This window comes from Pseudopodoces humilis, chromosome 1, assembly GCF_049639895.1.
Source record: "Pseudopodoces humilis isolate 2021_Gansu_Grassland_sample_001 chromosome 1, ASM4963989v1, whole genome shotgun sequence".
Taxonomy (NCBI): Eukaryota; Metazoa; Chordata; class Aves; order Passeriformes; family Paridae; genus Pseudopodoces; species Pseudopodoces humilis.
The window spans coordinates 14,110,122-14,128,834 of NC_142200.1; the positions used below are offsets into that span (position 1 = coordinate 14,110,122).

At 41.5% G+C, this 18,713-nt stretch overlaps 1 protein-coding gene across 1 annotated transcript; it reads right to left on the reverse strand.

Annotated features, from left to right (window-relative positions):
- Positions 1-8,129: 8,129 nt before the first annotated feature.
- Positions 8,130-12,186, reverse strand: UTP23 (UTP23 small subunit processome component). The gene is made up of 3 exons (XM_005516949.3): positions 11,972-12,186; positions 9,810-9,984; positions 8,130-8,920 (listed from the first exon to the last, which is right to left on the reverse strand). Exons 1-3 carry the CDS (start codon positions 12,157-12,159, stop codon positions 8,534-8,536), a joined length of 750 nt encoding a protein of 249 aa, XP_005517006.2. The 5' UTR covers positions 12,160-12,186; the 3' UTR covers positions 8,130-8,533.
- Between the last annotated feature and the right edge of the window lie 6,527 nt (positions 12,187-18,713).

An 18,713-nucleotide genomic window follows, 5' to 3' on the forward strand; every position in this document is an offset into this window, starting at 1 on the left:
TGTTATTTATAAGTTTGGTAATTATGTATTTTGAGCAATCCTACCACCTGCAGCTTGAGTCAGCTAGCTACTTCAGAGAGTTCTGGAAGGCACAAGTGAACAGATGGTGTGTTTGTGACACCATCAGGTAGTGGGCAGTGAATATTAGTAAACTGGCAAGTGCCCATCAAAAATTATTCTTAAGCACATAATTAAATAAGTTATAAATAACAACAACAACCCTAAAAAATATATCTCATTAGTTGAAAAGGAAGGAGTGGGGGGAGGAACCAAGAATTTTTTTCAGGTTAATTATACAGCCTTATTTCTTACCTTTTCCTAGTCCATTATACTCAGAGACCAAGTAGAAATCTAATAAATTCAAAAGCCCTCATACATTCTACATAACTGAATTGTCTACCATTTTTATATTGTCAAGCATATGTAATAACAATGTTCTAGCTCTCACTATCATTAAGAAATAAATACAGACTTGAAAACAAGTACCGCAGAAATTACAAAAAGCCAGTTAGATGGAAGAAAATTCCACTATCTGGCATAATGCAGTGATTTGTATGAGTGCCATATTCCCATTTTAATTTTACTATCTTCTTCTCAGAAGCTTGGCAAGCCTGCCTGGGTTCTGATAGCACCAATCTTTGTGAAAATTTATCTGTGACTCAAGCTTGACACCAGTGGTGGTGTTTGTGTTTAGGGCAACAATAAATCTGACTTTACTACACAAAGAAAAAAGAAACACTGCTGTTCTGTGGGCATTCTAATGATGAGGGGAAACTCTTTTTTATTTTTTTTTAAATATCAATTTAATTAATAAAAAAATTTAATATGAGCAGGCAACTCATATTCTGAAAAATCATTATGGATAGTGACATGCAAGGCCTACAAATGGAATAAAAATACAAACATGGGACTTGGGTGAAGATTCTGGCTATGGAAATTCAGCTATGTAGCCTTTGAGGACTACAGGAACCATGGTAGGGCATGCAAAGAGGTAGTCAAGAAAGCTAAGGCTCTTCTGGATCTGAAATTAGACAGAGATGTCAAGAACAACAATGGGTCTTCAGACACATGACCAATAAGCAGAATCACAGGTAAGACACAGAACTGTTGCTGAACATGGCAGGGAAATTAGCTACTTCTTGTGCAAGGCCACTGTCTGTAATATTTGAAAAGTCATGGAAATCAGGGGTGGATCTCCCAGGGATCGACACTGCCCCCTCATGATGCCGAACATCTTCATAAATGATCTGAATGATGGGACTGAAAGCAGCCTCAACAAGTTTACTGATGACACCAAACTAGATGGTGAGGGGGGCACATCAGAGGGGGAGACGTTTCACAGAGAGACCTGGGCAGGCTGAGAGAGCGAGCAAGCAAGAAGTGGATGAAGTTGAGAAAGTGCAAGGTCCTGCACCTGGGACAACATAACCAAAGAGCCCAGAACAGGCCAGGATCTGTGCCTGGGGAGCAGCATCTCCGAAAGGAACCTGGGGGTCTGGGGGGATGACAAACTGACCACGAGTCAGCCGTGTGTGGCTGCAGCCACAAAGCTAAATTGGATTGTAGGCTGCATCTGCAGGGGCTCAACTTGCAGTGATAGGGATTTCACCATCCCACGGTGCTTGTCAGGCTGCACTTGGAGTAGTATATCTTGTTCTGGCTCCCACAATTCAAGAACGATGTAAGCAGATTGGGGAGGGTCCAAAGAGGGGCCATGAGGATTATTAGAGAGCTGCAGAACCTGCTTTGTGAGGGAAGACTGAAAGAGTTACATCTTTTTTCCCTGGAGAAGGCTTATGGAGAGGTCATCACTGTGTTTAAAGGGTGACTACAAGAGGTGACTGCCTCTTCACAAAGAGCCACAGGGGCAACATGAACAAGTGGCACAGGCAAAGCTTTCATATCAACATAAAAAAGACACTATTTACACAAAGAGCAATCATTCAGTGAAACAACCTCCCCAGGGATGGGGTGGAGTTCCCCATTACTGGAGGTTTTTTAGACATCATTGAACAAAGTGCTAGATAATCTCACTTAGGCTCCCTGTTCTGTGAATGGTTGTACCAAATGATCTTTCAAGATCCCTTCTAACCTGGGCTGTTCTATGATTATACATTATTCAAATTATCATTTATATCTTAATTTTAGGGTACAGGGATACAATCCTAAGCCTAGTGTGCAGCTGAGTTATATTTAGGATTTATTGTGTATTGGGTGAAGACTGGGCTCTTAGAACTGTGTAAGCACAGTAGCCACTTGAGTAGTGAATGCTAGTGATGCCAGTCTCTAGAGAGCTTGGGAGCTCAGAGAAGCACATACACCATCATTCCACAGGCAAGAAGCCCAGGTATGTTCAAGGGCAGTGGAATTCAGCTCAGGCACCCATAGAGTCTGTGACAAACAAAGTGCTGAATGCAGAGTTCCTGTCCTGCACCTTTTCTCAAGAAGCTTCCTGTCCACACTCTTCTCTGAAGAACATCCATCAGAAGGCAGAGACTCTGGTTTTCTCAAGTGTGCCTGACTAAGCTGAAATCTGCTTTCCTTTTAAGTACTGCTGTTTGTGATGCAGAAGACATTGCAACTTGGAAAAGAGATGAATGAGGGGAAGTATCACAGATGTCTACTCAGTCACAAGTGGCATGGAAAGGGTGACTAAGGAATGATTGGTTAAACTTTTACCCATTATAATGGCCAGCTGGTAGGCAGTAGATCCTTAACTGACACATGAAAGTATTTTTTGTAAGATGTGTTCAAGTTATGCAACTCTTTGTGACAGAACACTAGAGGTTTAAAGTTTACATTGTTTGAAGGAGAGATTGAACAAATTAGTGAAAAAGAAATTCATTGTCTGCTGTTAAAAACAAAATATTTTTCTTGGGTTAGGAACTCCCTAATAAGTTGTCATAATGTTGAAAAGTCATTCGGGGAAGCACCAAGAAGATATTTTGTCAATTTTCAGTCTATTCCAGAGAACAACATTCAGCCACTATTGAAGGCATGATGCTGGCTGAGACAGATTTTTGGACCATCCCTGAACAGCCCTGCTTGTATTCTTTGGAGCTGAAAGAGAGGTCAGGGTGGAAAGGGGGAGCCAGAAATTCTAGAAAAGTGTTCTCTTATTTTTTTTCTGAAAACCTGCCTGTTGAAGTGGCTGCCAATTCACAGAGTGAAAATTTTCCTGTGTTTCTCCAAGACAGTCTGAAAGAGTATCCACCCCGAAGAGTCAAATCAGTAGCATCTTTGGCCCCAGAGGAATTAACATGGCAACAGGATCATTCTGGATCAACCAGAAGTCAAAACTGCAACAAGAAACTTTTGAGGTCCCCCACTGTGTTCTTGGAAGGAGATTAGACTTTACAAAGAACCTATACCATGCCAGGACTGCTGGCTGGCTATCCCAGAGTATTGCTGTGAGTACCCTCAGGAGCAATTAACCCTATCAGTAACAGCATGAGTAGGGTTGCTCCTGGATGTAACATCTGTGTGCTGGGCAGTGAGCCACTCGCAAGGTCAGGCAAACTCTACAGCAGAATGATTTGGCTGCAAACCTGCAGTGCTGCAAAGTGGGTGATATTGAAAAATCATAAAGACACAAAGTGTTTGGTGGCATGAGACTGACATTCTGCAGGACTTCTTGGGCTATCAGCACAGGATCTGTGAGCAGTTTAGTCAGTTCAGGTTGCTGTTTTGAAAAGGTAGAAACGGAGCCACAAAGGGTAATGAGTTTTTCTTAATGCAATTAAATGTTTTTAAAAACACTTGTTTGTGGTTTATTATTCTGTTCCCTACTCTTCTTGACTGCTGAGCCATTTCTGGGTCACCTCTCACTGCTGACCAATTCATTCTTCCAGTTAACACCATGAAACTCTCATATATATTTTTTTCTCTCTTTCTTGGTTTCATTAAATCTCAGTGACTAATATATTGTCTTTTTTCTTCCAGCTCTCGGCTCTGGGTTGTTTTTAATTGGACCCTTGTTAACAGCTTCATTGTTTCCCTGTATCCATACACAAAGCACAGCTGCATGCTCTCCCTCTCAACCGCAGGAGAAGAAATCAGAAAACAAAGCCCCCCTAGGGAGCCCAGGCAGTCTCTTCTATAACAAGCTGTAGCAACTTTTACAAAATGACTGTCTCTGTGTGCAGACAGCTGAGCTCTCTGAGACAAATCTGGGGCTTGGAGTGCACAGACATAATAATTACCAGAAATACATCACAAGCCCCTTTCCCAGCATTAGTTAGACCATTCCTAAATCACAAGGTGCAGTCTCTCTCTCACTCCTGACTCTCTGGGTACAAAAACTTTTGCTTTCTGTCATTCTCTCTCAGAACAGTGCAATTTTTCTCCCTTAAATTGTAAATGATAACACCTGCTGGGGCTCTTATTTGTTCATTCCTGTATCTCTGGCTGCTCCCTGTGTGAGATATTACGCCCACACAGAGGTATGAAATATACAGTAGCTGTTTGTGAAACTTCTATATGAAAGATGCAGTGAATATAAATAATGGTATTGTTCCAACGTTCTTCATCTTGTATTTGACAGAACATGTTCAAGAAACTCCAGGAGCACTATAAAGCTGATGGAGAAGTCATTCACATTGTATCAGTGTAGCTGAAAACAAATGAGCAGGACTGATCTGGACATCCTATTTTCCTTTCACCACCAGAATGTATTTATTCCTCAAGCCATACCATATTCATATTTACTTTAATGATTCATAAATATCCCAGGTTCCAGAAGCTTCTAATTAACTCATCTATTTAGTGTCATTAACAGATGTCCAGGGAGTGATTTATTGTACAGTACTGGATCACACTAACATATAAATCCAGCCAATTGAATTGGCAGGCAGTCTAGGTACATATCTTCTGCTGCTTGTAGATGAGACTTCATCTGAAATTCAGCCTTAATGCCCTGCAGACTATGGCTGATGTATTATTGTTTTCTTTCTCTATTACTCTGCATGTGTATTGTACAACACTGGTTATTTCCTTGTCTTTTTTTTTTAAAAAAAAAAAAAAATATTTAGTGAGGTGCTGCCTTAGGATTTGGGGTATATTTTTATACTGTCTGAGAAAAGAGGAAATCAATAGCCCCGAAGAAATTTTTGGTCAAGCTCCTTTTGATTTACCTCTGGCTTCTGTAGTTTCAAAACTGAAACCAGTCCCTGTAACACCCTAAAGCAAAACAATCCTAAACTTCATGGGAAAAGTTATATTGGGAACCTTATCTATAGCAGAGTTGTGGCTACAACTCCAGACTTTTTATTGATAAATAAGGTAATGGCTTTTTGGGCAGTACATGGGAGAGAACACCTATGACAGCAGAGCTGGCTCTGTGGGTACTCCCACAGTGGTGTTTCTCACAGGCCTAGGGATGCTCCTAGAGATTCACACTGCTGAATTCCTAGAGGGACTTGCCAAGGTTCACAGCCTGGGCCAGCTAAACCTCACGGAAGCTGGCAGGCAGAGGCAGTGCAGCCCTAGAGCAGCTGCAGGGCCGCTCGCTGGCAGCACAGCGGTGTGAGCTGTGAGAGCCCAGCCCGGGCAGAGCCAGCCCAGGCAGAGCCAGCCCTGCCAGCTGGGCTCCGTGCTCCCGGCTGCTCCCAGGGCTTCTGACTGAACAGCAAACACAGCCAGGCAGCTTTGGCCTGCACGACTTGCTTCATTTGGAAACTAGGTGGGCTTCTCTTTCAAATTCCAGAGTGGTAAAACACATGGTCTGATTGCCTCTGCTTGTTGCCTGGAGCTCTCTCCCAAAGCTCACAGACAAATTACTTACCACACAGAAGGACAGTTGCAGGTATGCAGCAGATAAATTTTACAGTTTTTCTCTTAAGAGCTCACTCCCTTCATATTCCAGTTCTTCCCAATGGCAGCACCATGATAGATAAATGCTCTTTTAAATTCCTTAAGCTGGGAGTCATTAGAGGACTTAAAATATTCTCTTTTTTTTACAGAAATTATGTTTGTGTCTGTTTACGGTCTTTAAAAAGAAGGCGTATTTAAGCTTTGTGTTTCAATGACATTGAAAAGGACTACTGTAAATAATTAGGGTGTTTTCTGCTCTGTTTTTAAAAACAATATTTTGAGTAAAGTTACTGGGTTTTAATATACTTTTGACTCAGATTGAGATTTGGATGGTGAACCAACTCTGCTGTCTGCTCCAAGCTTTACTTACAGCAGTGATGTCTGTGGGTGGGTTTTGGGTGGGGGAAAGAAATGTAAGCAGTATTTATGGAGGAATGGGAAGCAAAACTACATTAATATGGGACTGTGCCCAAAGAAGTGAAGGTATAGGACTATGACAGCTTGAGAAAGGTAAAATACATCAAAAAAATATGCTGCATTAAGGTATTTCTAGGAGTTAATACGTTTCTCCTCAGGACTCACTTCAGCAATCAAAGTGGAAACACCACCACAATAAGCCTAACTGTTTTAAATTTCAATTAAAGCTTTCATCTTGACTATAGCACCCTTCTTCCCTGCTTCTGTGTCTCGCAGTCTGTTCCAAAGATGCTTATGGTCTCTCAGAACAATGCAGGCGCAGTCTCTCCTAACGGCTGTGCTGGGGCTGCAGCAGCAGTGTCCCATGGTGCAAGCACAGAGCGCACCATGCACCTCCCTGTGCTGGCCAGAGGGAACACCCTGCAAACATCACCCCCCAGTCTGCTAAAACTGGCCAACTCCCATCACTCGAGCTGGCTTCTCAAACTCTGTGAAACAACTGCCTATATAATTTGAAAAGCCAACAGAAAGTCATACATTATAGCTATGTATTGCAGACATTCAAGAACATGTGCAGACAGTGCACAAGAACTATTTTGCAAATGCATGATACACAGGCTGAAGAATTGTTTAGAACACACAGCTTAAACCCACGTAGGTCAAGAAGCAGAAAACTTTCCTTTTACAAACATCTCAGTTAAGAAGAAATGCACTGAGGAAAGTTAAAAATCTGAGAAGAGACAACTGGGAACACTGTGAGAGCACATTGATGCCACAGCACGTGCTATGCCACACATCTCTCTATTGTCATTTCAGTCACTCACTTCAGACTAATGTTGCCTAACATTTAAGGAGGCATAGGAAGCAATAGTTATCATAGAAAATCAGGTATTTGAAAACATTTTGGAAACTCTCTTTGTGCTGCTTTAGGCTGGGGAAGTTATTTTCTTCACAGTAGCTGTGTTTTTGGATTTATGCTTAAGTGTTGGGATGCTTTCATTATATCTGAGCGGTGCTTACACAGGCCCAAGGCATTTTCTGCTTTTCACTCCACCAACAAGTAGGCAGGGGGACAAGAAACTGGGAGGGGACACAACCAGGGCAGCTGATCCCAAATGACCCAAAATATTCCATAGCATACGGCATCACGCTCAGCATATAAACCTGGGAAAGAAGGTGGGAGGACATTTGGAGTGCTGTTTGTCTTCCCAAGTCACCATTACTGACGGAGCTCTGCTTTCCTGGGGGTGCCTGTCCGGGTGCCTGTCCATGGGAAGCTGTGAATTAATTCCTTTTTCTGCACTGCTTGTTTTGCTTTGCTTGAGTTTTGCATGCTTTGCATGGCTTTTACTTTCCTTACTAAACTGTCTTTATCTTAACCCATGAATTCTTACTTCACCTTTCTGATTATCTCCACCCCAATGCAGGGGAAGCTGAGTGAATGGCTGCATGGGGCTGAGTTGCCAGCCAGGGTTAAACCACAAACTTCTTCTCCAACCCAGTTGTGTTCTGCTCCTACCTTACAGAACAGCAGAACAGTCATCAGGGCCTGAGCCCCATCACCCTCAGCTGTTTGTATTCCAGGAGTCCTGCACAGCTCAGCTATATGGAGAAGCATTAGGTGCTACCAGTGCTTTTCTTCAGCATTTTAAAGCTGCATTTTTACTATGAAAAATAAAGAATAAACTACAGTGAAATAGGCAAGACTAGAGATGCCATTATAATGTCAGGAATATCAAAACAATTGCACACCCTCCTAATTTTCTAAATAAAGATCTACACCAAGAGCCATATTGGTTCACATGGTATATACAGAAAAATTTAGGCTGGAAGGGCTTTTGAGGGCATATGGTCTTTCTGCAAGAGTTAACTTTTGTATTCAAACAGAGATAAATAAGCTATTGTGTTATTTTAGGCCAGTTGTAAAAACTAGTTTTATTAATATTAGAAACCTTGACTTAGAAAGAAGTCTAATATCCCACCAAAATTCATATGGAAGCCAAGAAGCATTTCTAAAAAAATGCTGCATAGCATGTGAATTTTAACACAAAACATGATGCTGGAGAGAATAATGAAATATAAGGGTTCCTAAATATTTTGTCACAAACCCAATACTAAATAATAGAATAAATTATTAGGACAATAATTTGCAAATACTGAGATACAGTAATAATCAGTACCACCTCATAAAAATAAATTTTAATATTAACAACTCAATTTCATATGACTGCATACATACTAATCGCTTTTTTTTTTTCCGAAGTTCAAACAATGTTCAAGTTCTGTGTTGTCTACAAAGACGGGCTTATTCCCCTTCATTTTTCTGCACTGACTGCATGGCTTCTGCTTTAACTCTATTTCGTTTTCTTTTCCTTCTTTTCTTCTTTTCAGCAGAAGGCTCCTGACCCTCCTGTGTTTTCTTCTTTTTCTTCTTCAGACAGCTGAGAGGATTTGGGCCGCCTGCCCTTTTGCGTTTTCTTCTCTTTTCACCTTCTTGCTTTACTAGTCCTTCTTTTTCTTTAAGCTCCACAATACTTTGTTTTTGGTACTCTGGAACAAGCTGATTTGTCTGCAACTTTTGAACAAATGCCAAAGATTTAGGAGAAGGTTTGTCCAGCACCATAGTGTTCTGAATAATAAAGAGAAGAGGAATGCCAGGCGTCTTTTTCACTTTGTTTGATAAGTCCTGGTCCTGCAAAATTAAATACTTAAGTCAATATTTTCAGATTAAATGGTATTTGCAATTCAAATGCACCTACGTTTAATACAAAACTATGAAGATAAATTACATTATGAAAAAGATAAGAAACTTAATCTAGCAGATAGACATGGCTTTCAGAGCAACTAAATTTCAATTTCTCTCCTGATTAGCTGTACTTCTGATGCAAAATTTACCAACATTTCCTTTTTACCTGCATGTATTTGCATGAATACATTTTTTGAGGAAAAAATCCCAATTCATTTGTGTGCAGACCACCACACCACATGAAGCAACATAATTTTTTCTGTAACAAATCACTTTTAAACTCCTGTAACAAATCACTTTTAAACTCTTGTAACTTGTAACTATAAAGAATTCTACTATAAACTGCTTTATATATACTGTATATAATTTATACATGCAGTCCCAATAACAAGCCAAAGAAAAGAATTATCTTTTTTATTTGTATAGTTATTTATTCTTTAGTTCAAAATTTCTAAAAATTGAAGTTATATGGATATTAACATTTAATTTTTTCAGACTACTGTGCTAAGCAGCTTAGTTGCACACATGCGCAATATGCAAATCAACATTCATGAGTTATTTTTTACATATCAATAGGTAGTCTATGTTTTGCACATTTTTCAGCTAAACTAAGCAATATCATTACAAAATAAAAAAAAATCTATTTGTTCAAGTAAGAGAAAAGATTGCCTGCTTCATAATTAGGAAATACATTAAAGAGCAAGTAAGGTTTTATATGATTAATTCCCACAAACTATTTTAAAACGTCATAATTGAGGTTACTGTAGGCTTCTTTAACCTTAGGTATCAAAGCATCACTTCAAAAGAAATGGAGCTATTTCCCATGAGCTTTTACCTGTGTAGCAATAAAGAAGTGATGAGGGTTGCCATCTTCAATCATGGAAAGTAAACAGGTTGAACCACTCACAGGATTCTTATGGTGAGAACAGTTTCGAACATGAAATCTCTGGGCAATTAATTTTGCTCCATACAGTGCTTTCCCCAGTGATTCAAGTTCTTTTATAACACATCTAAAAACCAAGAAAGACAGTAAGTTTTAAACAAAAAACTCGTATTTTTTACAACAGCAAAAGGCTTATGTGAGTCACTTAGGAGCAACGCCCAGTTGTTCAGGCCCTATGATTTGTAAATGGGACCCAGAACTCTGAAAGCAATAGCCCATCTGAAGACATCAGCAAGGTTTCCTTGGTTGCAAACATGATTACCTAGTAATAAAATTAAGATATATGAAATGACTTAAAAATAGTTTACATCACTGACAATACTGAATCCTTAAATTTATGTTCGGATACAGCTGAGCATATGAACTACTACTTAACAAATAAAATTATTTTTAAAATTTATTTTTAAATTAACTTATTATAAAACTTGAAAATGTAATTTATTTTTTAAAATGGAAATAAAGTATCTGTGGAACAACAGGCCAGTCAGTCTCACATCTGTGGCTGGCAAGATTTTGGAGTGGATACTACTGGAAAGTATATAAGGCATGAGGAAAACAAGGAGTTCACTGGTGACAGCCAATGTGGCTTCATTAAGGTGAAATCATGAAAAATATGGTGGCCTTCTGTGATAAGGAAGAACAACAGATGTCACCCAACTGGACTTATGCAAAGCTTTTGACAGCGTTCCATACAACATCCCGTTCTTTACACTGGAGGCATGGATATGACAGATGGATCACTTGGTGGATATGGACTGATTGGAGGGTTGCACCTGAAGAGTTGCTGTAACAGCTGAATGCCCAAGTGGAAACCAGTGACAAGTGCTGTTCCTCCAGGGCTGGTATTGGGATCTGTTTAACATTTGTGTCAGTGACATGGACAGTGGGATCCAGTGCACCCTCAGCAAGTTTGCCATCGACACCAAGCTGTGTGATGCTGTTGACACTGGAGGGAAGGGATGCCATCCAGAGAGGCCTGGTGAGGCTTCAGAGGGGCTTGTGTAATCCTTATGAAGTTCAACAATGCCAAGTGCAAGGTCCTATATATGAGTCAGTGCAACCCAAGCACAAATACTAGGAAGAGAAAGGATTGAGAGCAGCCCTGACTAGAATGACCTGGGAGGTGTGTTGGTGGTCAAGAAGCTCAACATGAGCTGGCATTATGAAAGCAAACTGTGTCCTGGGCTTCATCAAAAGCAGTGCAGGCAGCAAGGTGAGGGAGGGGATTCTCCACCCCTACCCCACTAGTGAGACCCAGCCTGGGGGTCACAGCGAGCCAACTCATTTCCCCTGCGAGGCTCTTTTCATAACATTGAGGTGCTGTCTCAGCAACTCAGTGTTCTGACAGCAGAGAAAACACGTCCATTCAGCTGGCCTAAGTGGAAGCTGGTCAAAATGACTAACAGATATTGCTGACAAAAGAATAAAGAAGTGACATTTCAACATGACAGGAAAGCAATTCCCAAGGCTTTCACAGCTAAGGATATGACAATACTTTATACTGTTTGGAAGTGCAGGCCAGTTAGATACACTGTGCAAGAAGGCTCAGTGTGTTTTTTGAGCCTGGGGTATACATCTTCCTGGTATTTTCACTACTTGCCTCCATAGTGGGCAGTTGGCTCTTCTGTTATTGCAGATATACAATATAACCGTATTTTTGTATTTCAATATATACAACATACATAAGTAATAGCAAAGGCAACTTGGAGGCAACTTCATGTCTTTGTCTAAGCCATCCTTGTCCTCCCTTGCTAACAGCTGCTTTGGAAACAGCGCTGGCAGGCTGCATCTCCAGCCAGGCAGGAACTCCCTCCAGGCCCAGGAGATCTCAGCTTGCCCCTGCTGTTACCACTTCGCCAAGCAGACACTGCTGGTGGGAAGAGACCCACCAGGCCCTCCCTCACACAGCGGGGTTCCCGCTGGCCCCGCGGTTCGTGCCGCTTTCCGAAAGGCAGCTGGGCAGAGGGGTGCTCCCAGCCTCCTGCAAGTTGCCCTCAGCCCTGAGCGCCACCTCCTCCCGCGGCCCCGGCAGGCCGGAGCGCTCCCCGCCGTACCGCGTGGTGCAGAGCTGCGTGGCGCCGTCCAGGTACCCGGGCAGCTGCTCCCGGATCTGGATCTTGTTGCGAAGCGCGGCCTGGCAGAAGGTGCCGTCCAGCAGCACCTGGAAGGGCTCTCGGAACTGGAAGTTGTGCTTGTAGAAGCCCATGATCTTCTTAGCGTGTTTCTGTCTCGTCACCCCCATGGTGCCCGCGCCGCCGCCCGGAACGGCCGCGGCTGCCCCGGAAGCTGCGCCAGGCCCGGGCGGGGCCTCTCCGGAGAGCCGGGACCGGCCGGGTCAGCGCCGGGGCCTCTCCCGGAGAGCCGGGACCGGCCGGGGCAGCGCCGGGGCCTCTCCCGGAGAGCCGGGACCGAGCGGGGCTTGTCCCGGAGAGCCGGGACCGGCCGGGGCAGAGCCGGGGCCTCTCTGGACAGCCGGGACCGGCCGGGGCCGTGTCCCATCCCCAGAGGGTCCCGCCTGCCCGTGGAGCCCTGTACGCAGGTAACCTCAGGGCTGGTTCATTGCCCCTGTTCTGCGGTGCTGTGCTGGCTCCTGCCGTTTGCAAAGATCAGAAATGCAGTTTTCTTTTTTTGTTCGTTCATTGTGCTGATAAAATTACAATTGCTGTCGCAGAGACTGTAGTTTAATCACACATCAGCATACAGAATGACAGAATCAGTTCGTTTGGAAAAGCTTTCTGAGGTCATAGAGTCAAACTGAGGACCCAACACCGCTTTGTCAACCAGACCTTCACACTGAGTGCCATGTTCAGTCTTAAGCACCCCAGAGACAGCAATTCCAGCGCCTCCCCCGGCAGTCCATTCCAATGTCTAATTGCCCTTTCTGTTATGAAATTTCCCCTAATGTCCAATCTAAACCTCTCCAGGTGCAGATTAACACTATATTCTCTCATCCTGACACTTGTTACCTGGAAGGCTTCAGAATACTTACGAAGGCTTAGTCAGTGCCCGTTTATTTTGTTTGCCTGTATTGTCTACATCAATCTAAGTTCAATGTGCACAAAACCAAAGTTTAAAAGCATATATTCTACATTTTAATTTATTTTTTTCCAAGACAATTTAATTGCGTTGCAGTCTGGTGATACAGCTGTTACATACAGCAGAAACTCCTCCCTGTCCAACACAAAGCATGAGCACACCAGACGTCTGGCATTAAGAAATCAAACTTAATGCCCCTGTTTTAGGCAGGCAAGACGATGTGATACCTTAACACCATCAAAATGGTAATTGAAGACATCTGTCTTGCTATGCAGGTTCCACAGGAGACATCTTTCTGCCTGGGACAACTGTATTGCAAGCAAAACCATGGCAAGCACCTACCAGTTTGTAATCATCGGTCAGGCTTCTTTAAGGTCATTTAAGCAAGTACCCAGCTGTCATATTGGCCTTTTTACTAGCAAATAGGGAAAATAAGTGCTTCCAAGCAAGCAAGTTAGTCAACAGAAAGTGAAAAACAAAGAATTTGATTTTATTCTAGAAATTCAAATGTTTACATGGAAAAATATTTTAAAGCACTTAGGATAAAAAGTGCAAAGAACAGGTGATTGAGAGTATTTTCCATTGATCCAGTTGTACTGTTGACAGTATTTTTCTGCCATTAAATCCTTCTTTCCAGCTGTCTTCAGGGGACAGTTGTGTGTGCTCCTGTATCATGGACATACATGGATATATGCCTTATTATGAGCTAAATGACATGTTGAATTCATTATTAAACACAGTCTTTTATATAAAAGTCTTCATTAAACTTCATTCCTGTAGCTGGTATGTTTCCATAATGCCATGATGATCCAGTTCTCCTATCTAACTGCACAGTTGCATTATTGAAGATGTTAGACAAAAACATTCAAAGTATGTTTTTCAAATTCCAAAGTAAAAACTTACTAGAGAAAATATTTTTTCTTCAAGTAGGTTTTTGCTTGATCTTTTTGCGTTCTCTTTGTGTGTGATGACAACTAAGTAACTGCCCAAAGACAAGCAGTTATTCCATATTAAGAACACTTTCCACACCTTACAGCTGGAATGGGGAATCTCCAGTTATAACAGCTGCTATTACAGAATGGAGATAAAATTGAAAAACAAGTAAATAAAAGCTTGAACTAGTTTTTGAACTAAATACAAAGTAAGATATAATCCAGAGTAGGGCGTTAAATACCATTGTGATGAAATACTGTTCCCCTGGTAAATAGTATCATGACAGACAAGTTGTAATGCAGTTGGTATAGTGGAATATGTTCAGAAGTCTGGCTAGCAGGCAAAACACAGCACCTCCTTCTTCACAGATTTCTCCTTCTTAATTGGTCAGAAGATGGCATTAATTGGATAATAAATTGCTTTCAGTACAATTATGTAAATGGTATTTCACATTTATGCAGTTATTTTAAAATTTATTTTTAATAAATTTAAAATATTAAAAATTATGTCTATAAGACTACTATAGGAGTACAGAGAAGTACAATTCTTTCAGTATTTTCTTTCACATTTTGACAATATTTTGCATAAACTAAAATTTGCCATATTCCTTTTAAGTTCAATTCTTTTACTATTCCTATGTGCCATCTGTAAAGTAGATTTTTTTAAAAAATAAGCCTATGGATCTTATGAGAGGTGTTGAATCCATACATCTTTGGTACCTGGGGTTTGTTGCTTCTGGCTGCTGAAATCCATGCACGTAAACTCTCTGGACCCAGCAGATTCTTGTGCTCCCATGTGTCCTGGACAAGCATGGCACACACAGAGGACACTAACAGAGCCAGCCAGTCAGACTACCACAGCGCACAGAACTCTACCAGAAGTGACACATAATGCAAGTTTAGAGAGTGAAGTCCTGCTTACACAGCTGAACAGGACCGAAATGCCCAGATGATCACCCTCACTCCTTGTACTCACCAGAACATCCTCACTCACAAATGCCCATGGCTGGCCCTTCAGTCCATCTAATGCCCATGCCTGGACCCTGGCCCTCCTGTGCATGTATGTGTGTCTCCTGCTCACTGGCTAGTCCAGTTTAAATCTGATAACAGATTACACATCCACAGGATTGAATTCACTGGGGCAGGATATTAAGGGGTGAAAGAAAAGTTAGAAACAAGCTTCATGAAAAGATAAGACTAGTTGCTGTGATCAGGTAGAGAGTTCAGTAAGACAAATGTACTGAATGCTGCCAGCTTACATGTAAGTCCCCTTACACCTCATTTTCCCATGTGTCTTCCTAAATCCTCCCATTCCCTGCCTTTGGCCAATTCTGTGACCATGCCATAGAAAATTTTGCAGACTCTTGCTCATATCCCGTAAGAAATTTTGCTCAGTCCTATACATCCCCTCAAATATCTTGTGGTACTTGTGGATAATCATGTGTTCCCTTTCTTACCAGAGACAGAGCTCAGACAGACCCTCTTCAGGGTGTCTTCCTGGGAAGCTCCTTTAATGGCCTCAAGGCTTCTACTCCCCACTCCTGTCTTTGTTACCACCTACATATTCAGCAAATTTTGTTTACCTGTGTTTGTTTCATAGCTCACTTGCCTTCTTGTTGTCTCTTATACTGAACAAATGCAGTGAACCAAATGCTTTTGTATTCCACATGCCCTTACAAAGACTGTCAGTAGCACAGCAAAGCTTGTCATAAAGCTCAGGGGAAGGTTATGTTTCAGAAGTTTCTAGCCAATGTATTTTTAATTAAGAAGTTTCATCAATTATCTGGCTGCACCACTAAAATACTTTGAGTTTGGGGTTTTGAATGTTCTAGTGTTTTGGGGTGTTTGGTTGGTATTTTTTTTTTTTTTTAATGTGTGCATTTTATTGAAGAACTAACAAACCACTTGCATCTTCAGTAGCCTGTTTACCAGCAAGTGTCATTGCAGAAGTGAGCCTGAGGAGGAATGTGGAGGCTGTTTTAACATTACCTTATTAATCTGACTTGCTTTGTCTAAAGACAGGAAACCAAATTTGAAATGGGGAACTTATTTTTCTGAAATAAAATTCCTTGTCTGCTGCCAGACAGGATATAGGTTTCTGGGTACAGTTCTGATCTGACAAAACAGTTCTTGTGTCTTTATTATTAAAAATATTAATACCTTGTATGTAAATAGACACTACTTATGAGAAAAGGTATCACTGAAGAAGGAGACCTTCTTTCTCTGTATCCAAAGTGGGAGATCTCCACCCTTAGCTTCCCGAGCCCATGCAGTGGGCTCACAGGAAGCTGGGCTTCACCAGGCACACTGCACAAAATGTGCTCCAGCAGAAAATTAGCTCTCTGCAGAGCAGACTATCTCTTGGCATAAATAAGTTCAGCTCTGGTTTTGAGTGCTAGGTAATGCAGTAGTAGAATTAAATAACAAAATTGCTGTGACATGGATTACTTGAAATGAAAGCTGTTCATTATCAAAGGAGCTTTGATGTAGGCCTAGTAACAAGGATTTCCCTTAATAGCTGGCACTTGTCAAATGCTTGTAGCTTGTTGAGAAAATAGGTTCGGATTCTCCCCAAGTTGTCCTGTGTCAGACCTTTTTAATCTGCATGTGTTGCTTTGGGCAAATGTGCTGAGTGGTTTATCTGCAGTGGTGCTTAGCACCATGCTTAAATATGAAAAATGAACTGATTTACAAAAAAAGAGAAAAGGATAAGGTTTTCCATTTCAACATTAAAAAAAACAACAAACTGTAGTAAACACAGACCATAAAACATTGTTGGAGTGTATCTGAAAATATTTTCCTAGGTGTATTTTTTATTAATTTTTCTGAGGTATGTATAGGCCATGGAAGAAGATTCACATGCATTTACTGCTAAATTATATTTGTCAAAATGTATATTATTCATTGCTGGCCCTTCCTTTCATTGCCTTGGGGCTGGTATTGAGCTTTGAATTTTAGTCTTCATTATGTGCGTTCTTCTTTTATAGTGTCTGTTTTTCAGCAGATGAGAATTTTTTGTATGACCAAGCCTTCTGCTTTTCTGGCTCTACTGTTACCATAGCTAGAAAATTATTTCTGGCTTAGATACCATAACAGCCCATCACTGTATGTCCCACATTAACTATCCTTTAAATTGTGTATCATAGGAAGCACACACTTAATGTGGAGATCAGCATATATAGTTTCACAAGGGTAAGAAATAAAATACAGAGAATATCAATGCAGGTTTTAATTGACTGCTTATAGTAGTACGTATTTTGAGAATGCTCTGGAGAACAAAGATTTTGCAGGAAACTTTACCTTTCCTACTAGAATGTGGAGGCCCAAGGGCCTGTTACCAATATGTCTAAACCCTGGAGGCCAGAGGCAAAAGGGGCAAGACACCCTTCCAGAAAAAAGAAAAGGCCTCCTTCCCATGGGCCTTTTTCAGCCACAAGTTGGCGCCTTTTGGGTTCTGGTAGTGTGTGGGAACTGATGTCACCCTTGTTCAGTCCCCGTTTACCATTCATGTACTTTCATAGAATGTTTTTCCTTCCCTTTGCTTCCTTCTCCCATTGGCTCTGTTTTGCCACACTAGTCCACATGGGAACTGACAATGGTCCAATAAGAGATTTTTAGGCTTCAGGCATTAGCTTGAGCCTGTGTGAAACTAGTTCCCACTCTGGCCTGAGAAATCATAAGGAAGACTCCAAACAGTCCTTAGAGAAGGAAAACAATCGTTGCAAGTGTTGTTTGGATCCTTGTTGTTTACTTGTAAGAAACAGTCAAGGGGTGGTGTTCCCAACTGTCCAATGATGGTGATGTGTTGGTTTAATGACCAATGAGTTTTACCTTTTCGGACCTTCTTGGAACTGTCTATAAAAGAAGATCTGGAAGAATAAAGTTGCTCTCTTTTGCAACCAAAGCTAAGAGAATCTGTGTTGTGCTTCTGCCGTTCCTAATACAGTGTGACAATTCTACCCCCGTTATCCCCTTGGTTCTCCCAACCCTTATCTGCTCCCCTGCACCATTTTCCCTTGTCCCTATTGGACCTCAACCTTCAGATCTGAGCCTTTTGCCCCTCATTTAACCCTGTGCCCATATCCAAATCTTTGGTTCTTATCCCTGCACCTATTCAAGGCTGTGCTTGATAAATCAGTTGTTGGATTGCCAAACGAGAACCAATCCCTTTGGCAGCATTTTTTACAGTGTGCTCCATGCACCAAGAATACTGGTCGCTCTCTGGGATCTCGTTGTGGCACGTGCCGTAATACTAGAGCTGAAAGAAATTACAGGGATGAAAATAACCAGTGGGATTCTTGACAGTTCCTCAAATGTTAAACCAGCTTTGCTCTCTTTTTTGGCCTTGAGTTAAATCCACACAAAAGATGAACAGAATCAGATCTTATTCAATGTAACTAAACTTTCTGAAAAGATACATGTCTCTGGTGCACATAATTTAGTTTATGCAGCCTTTTTGGTTGATGCAACTCTTTAAGATGTACATGTTAAATAACTGTTTTCATGCTCTTGTAAGGACACACAAGGACATTGTTTTGGAGCAGCCTTCCCTCCGTGCACTGTTCCTCAAGATCTGCACCAGTTAGCTGCCAATCTGCACCATGTGTAACATACTGAAGTATTGCTTGCTCTGTACTCACTTGTAGAAGCCCTTGAAGGATGTAAAAGTGCCATAATGTAGAAAAATGGGAAGTTTTAATGGAGTACCCAGGACTGGAATTGTAACTTCAGCTTGTGAGTTGTGAAGAACACAGGAGAAAGGAAGATACCCTGCCAAACCTGACTATCCTATACCTGATGTGCAAGGTAGGTAGAGGGGAAGAACAGA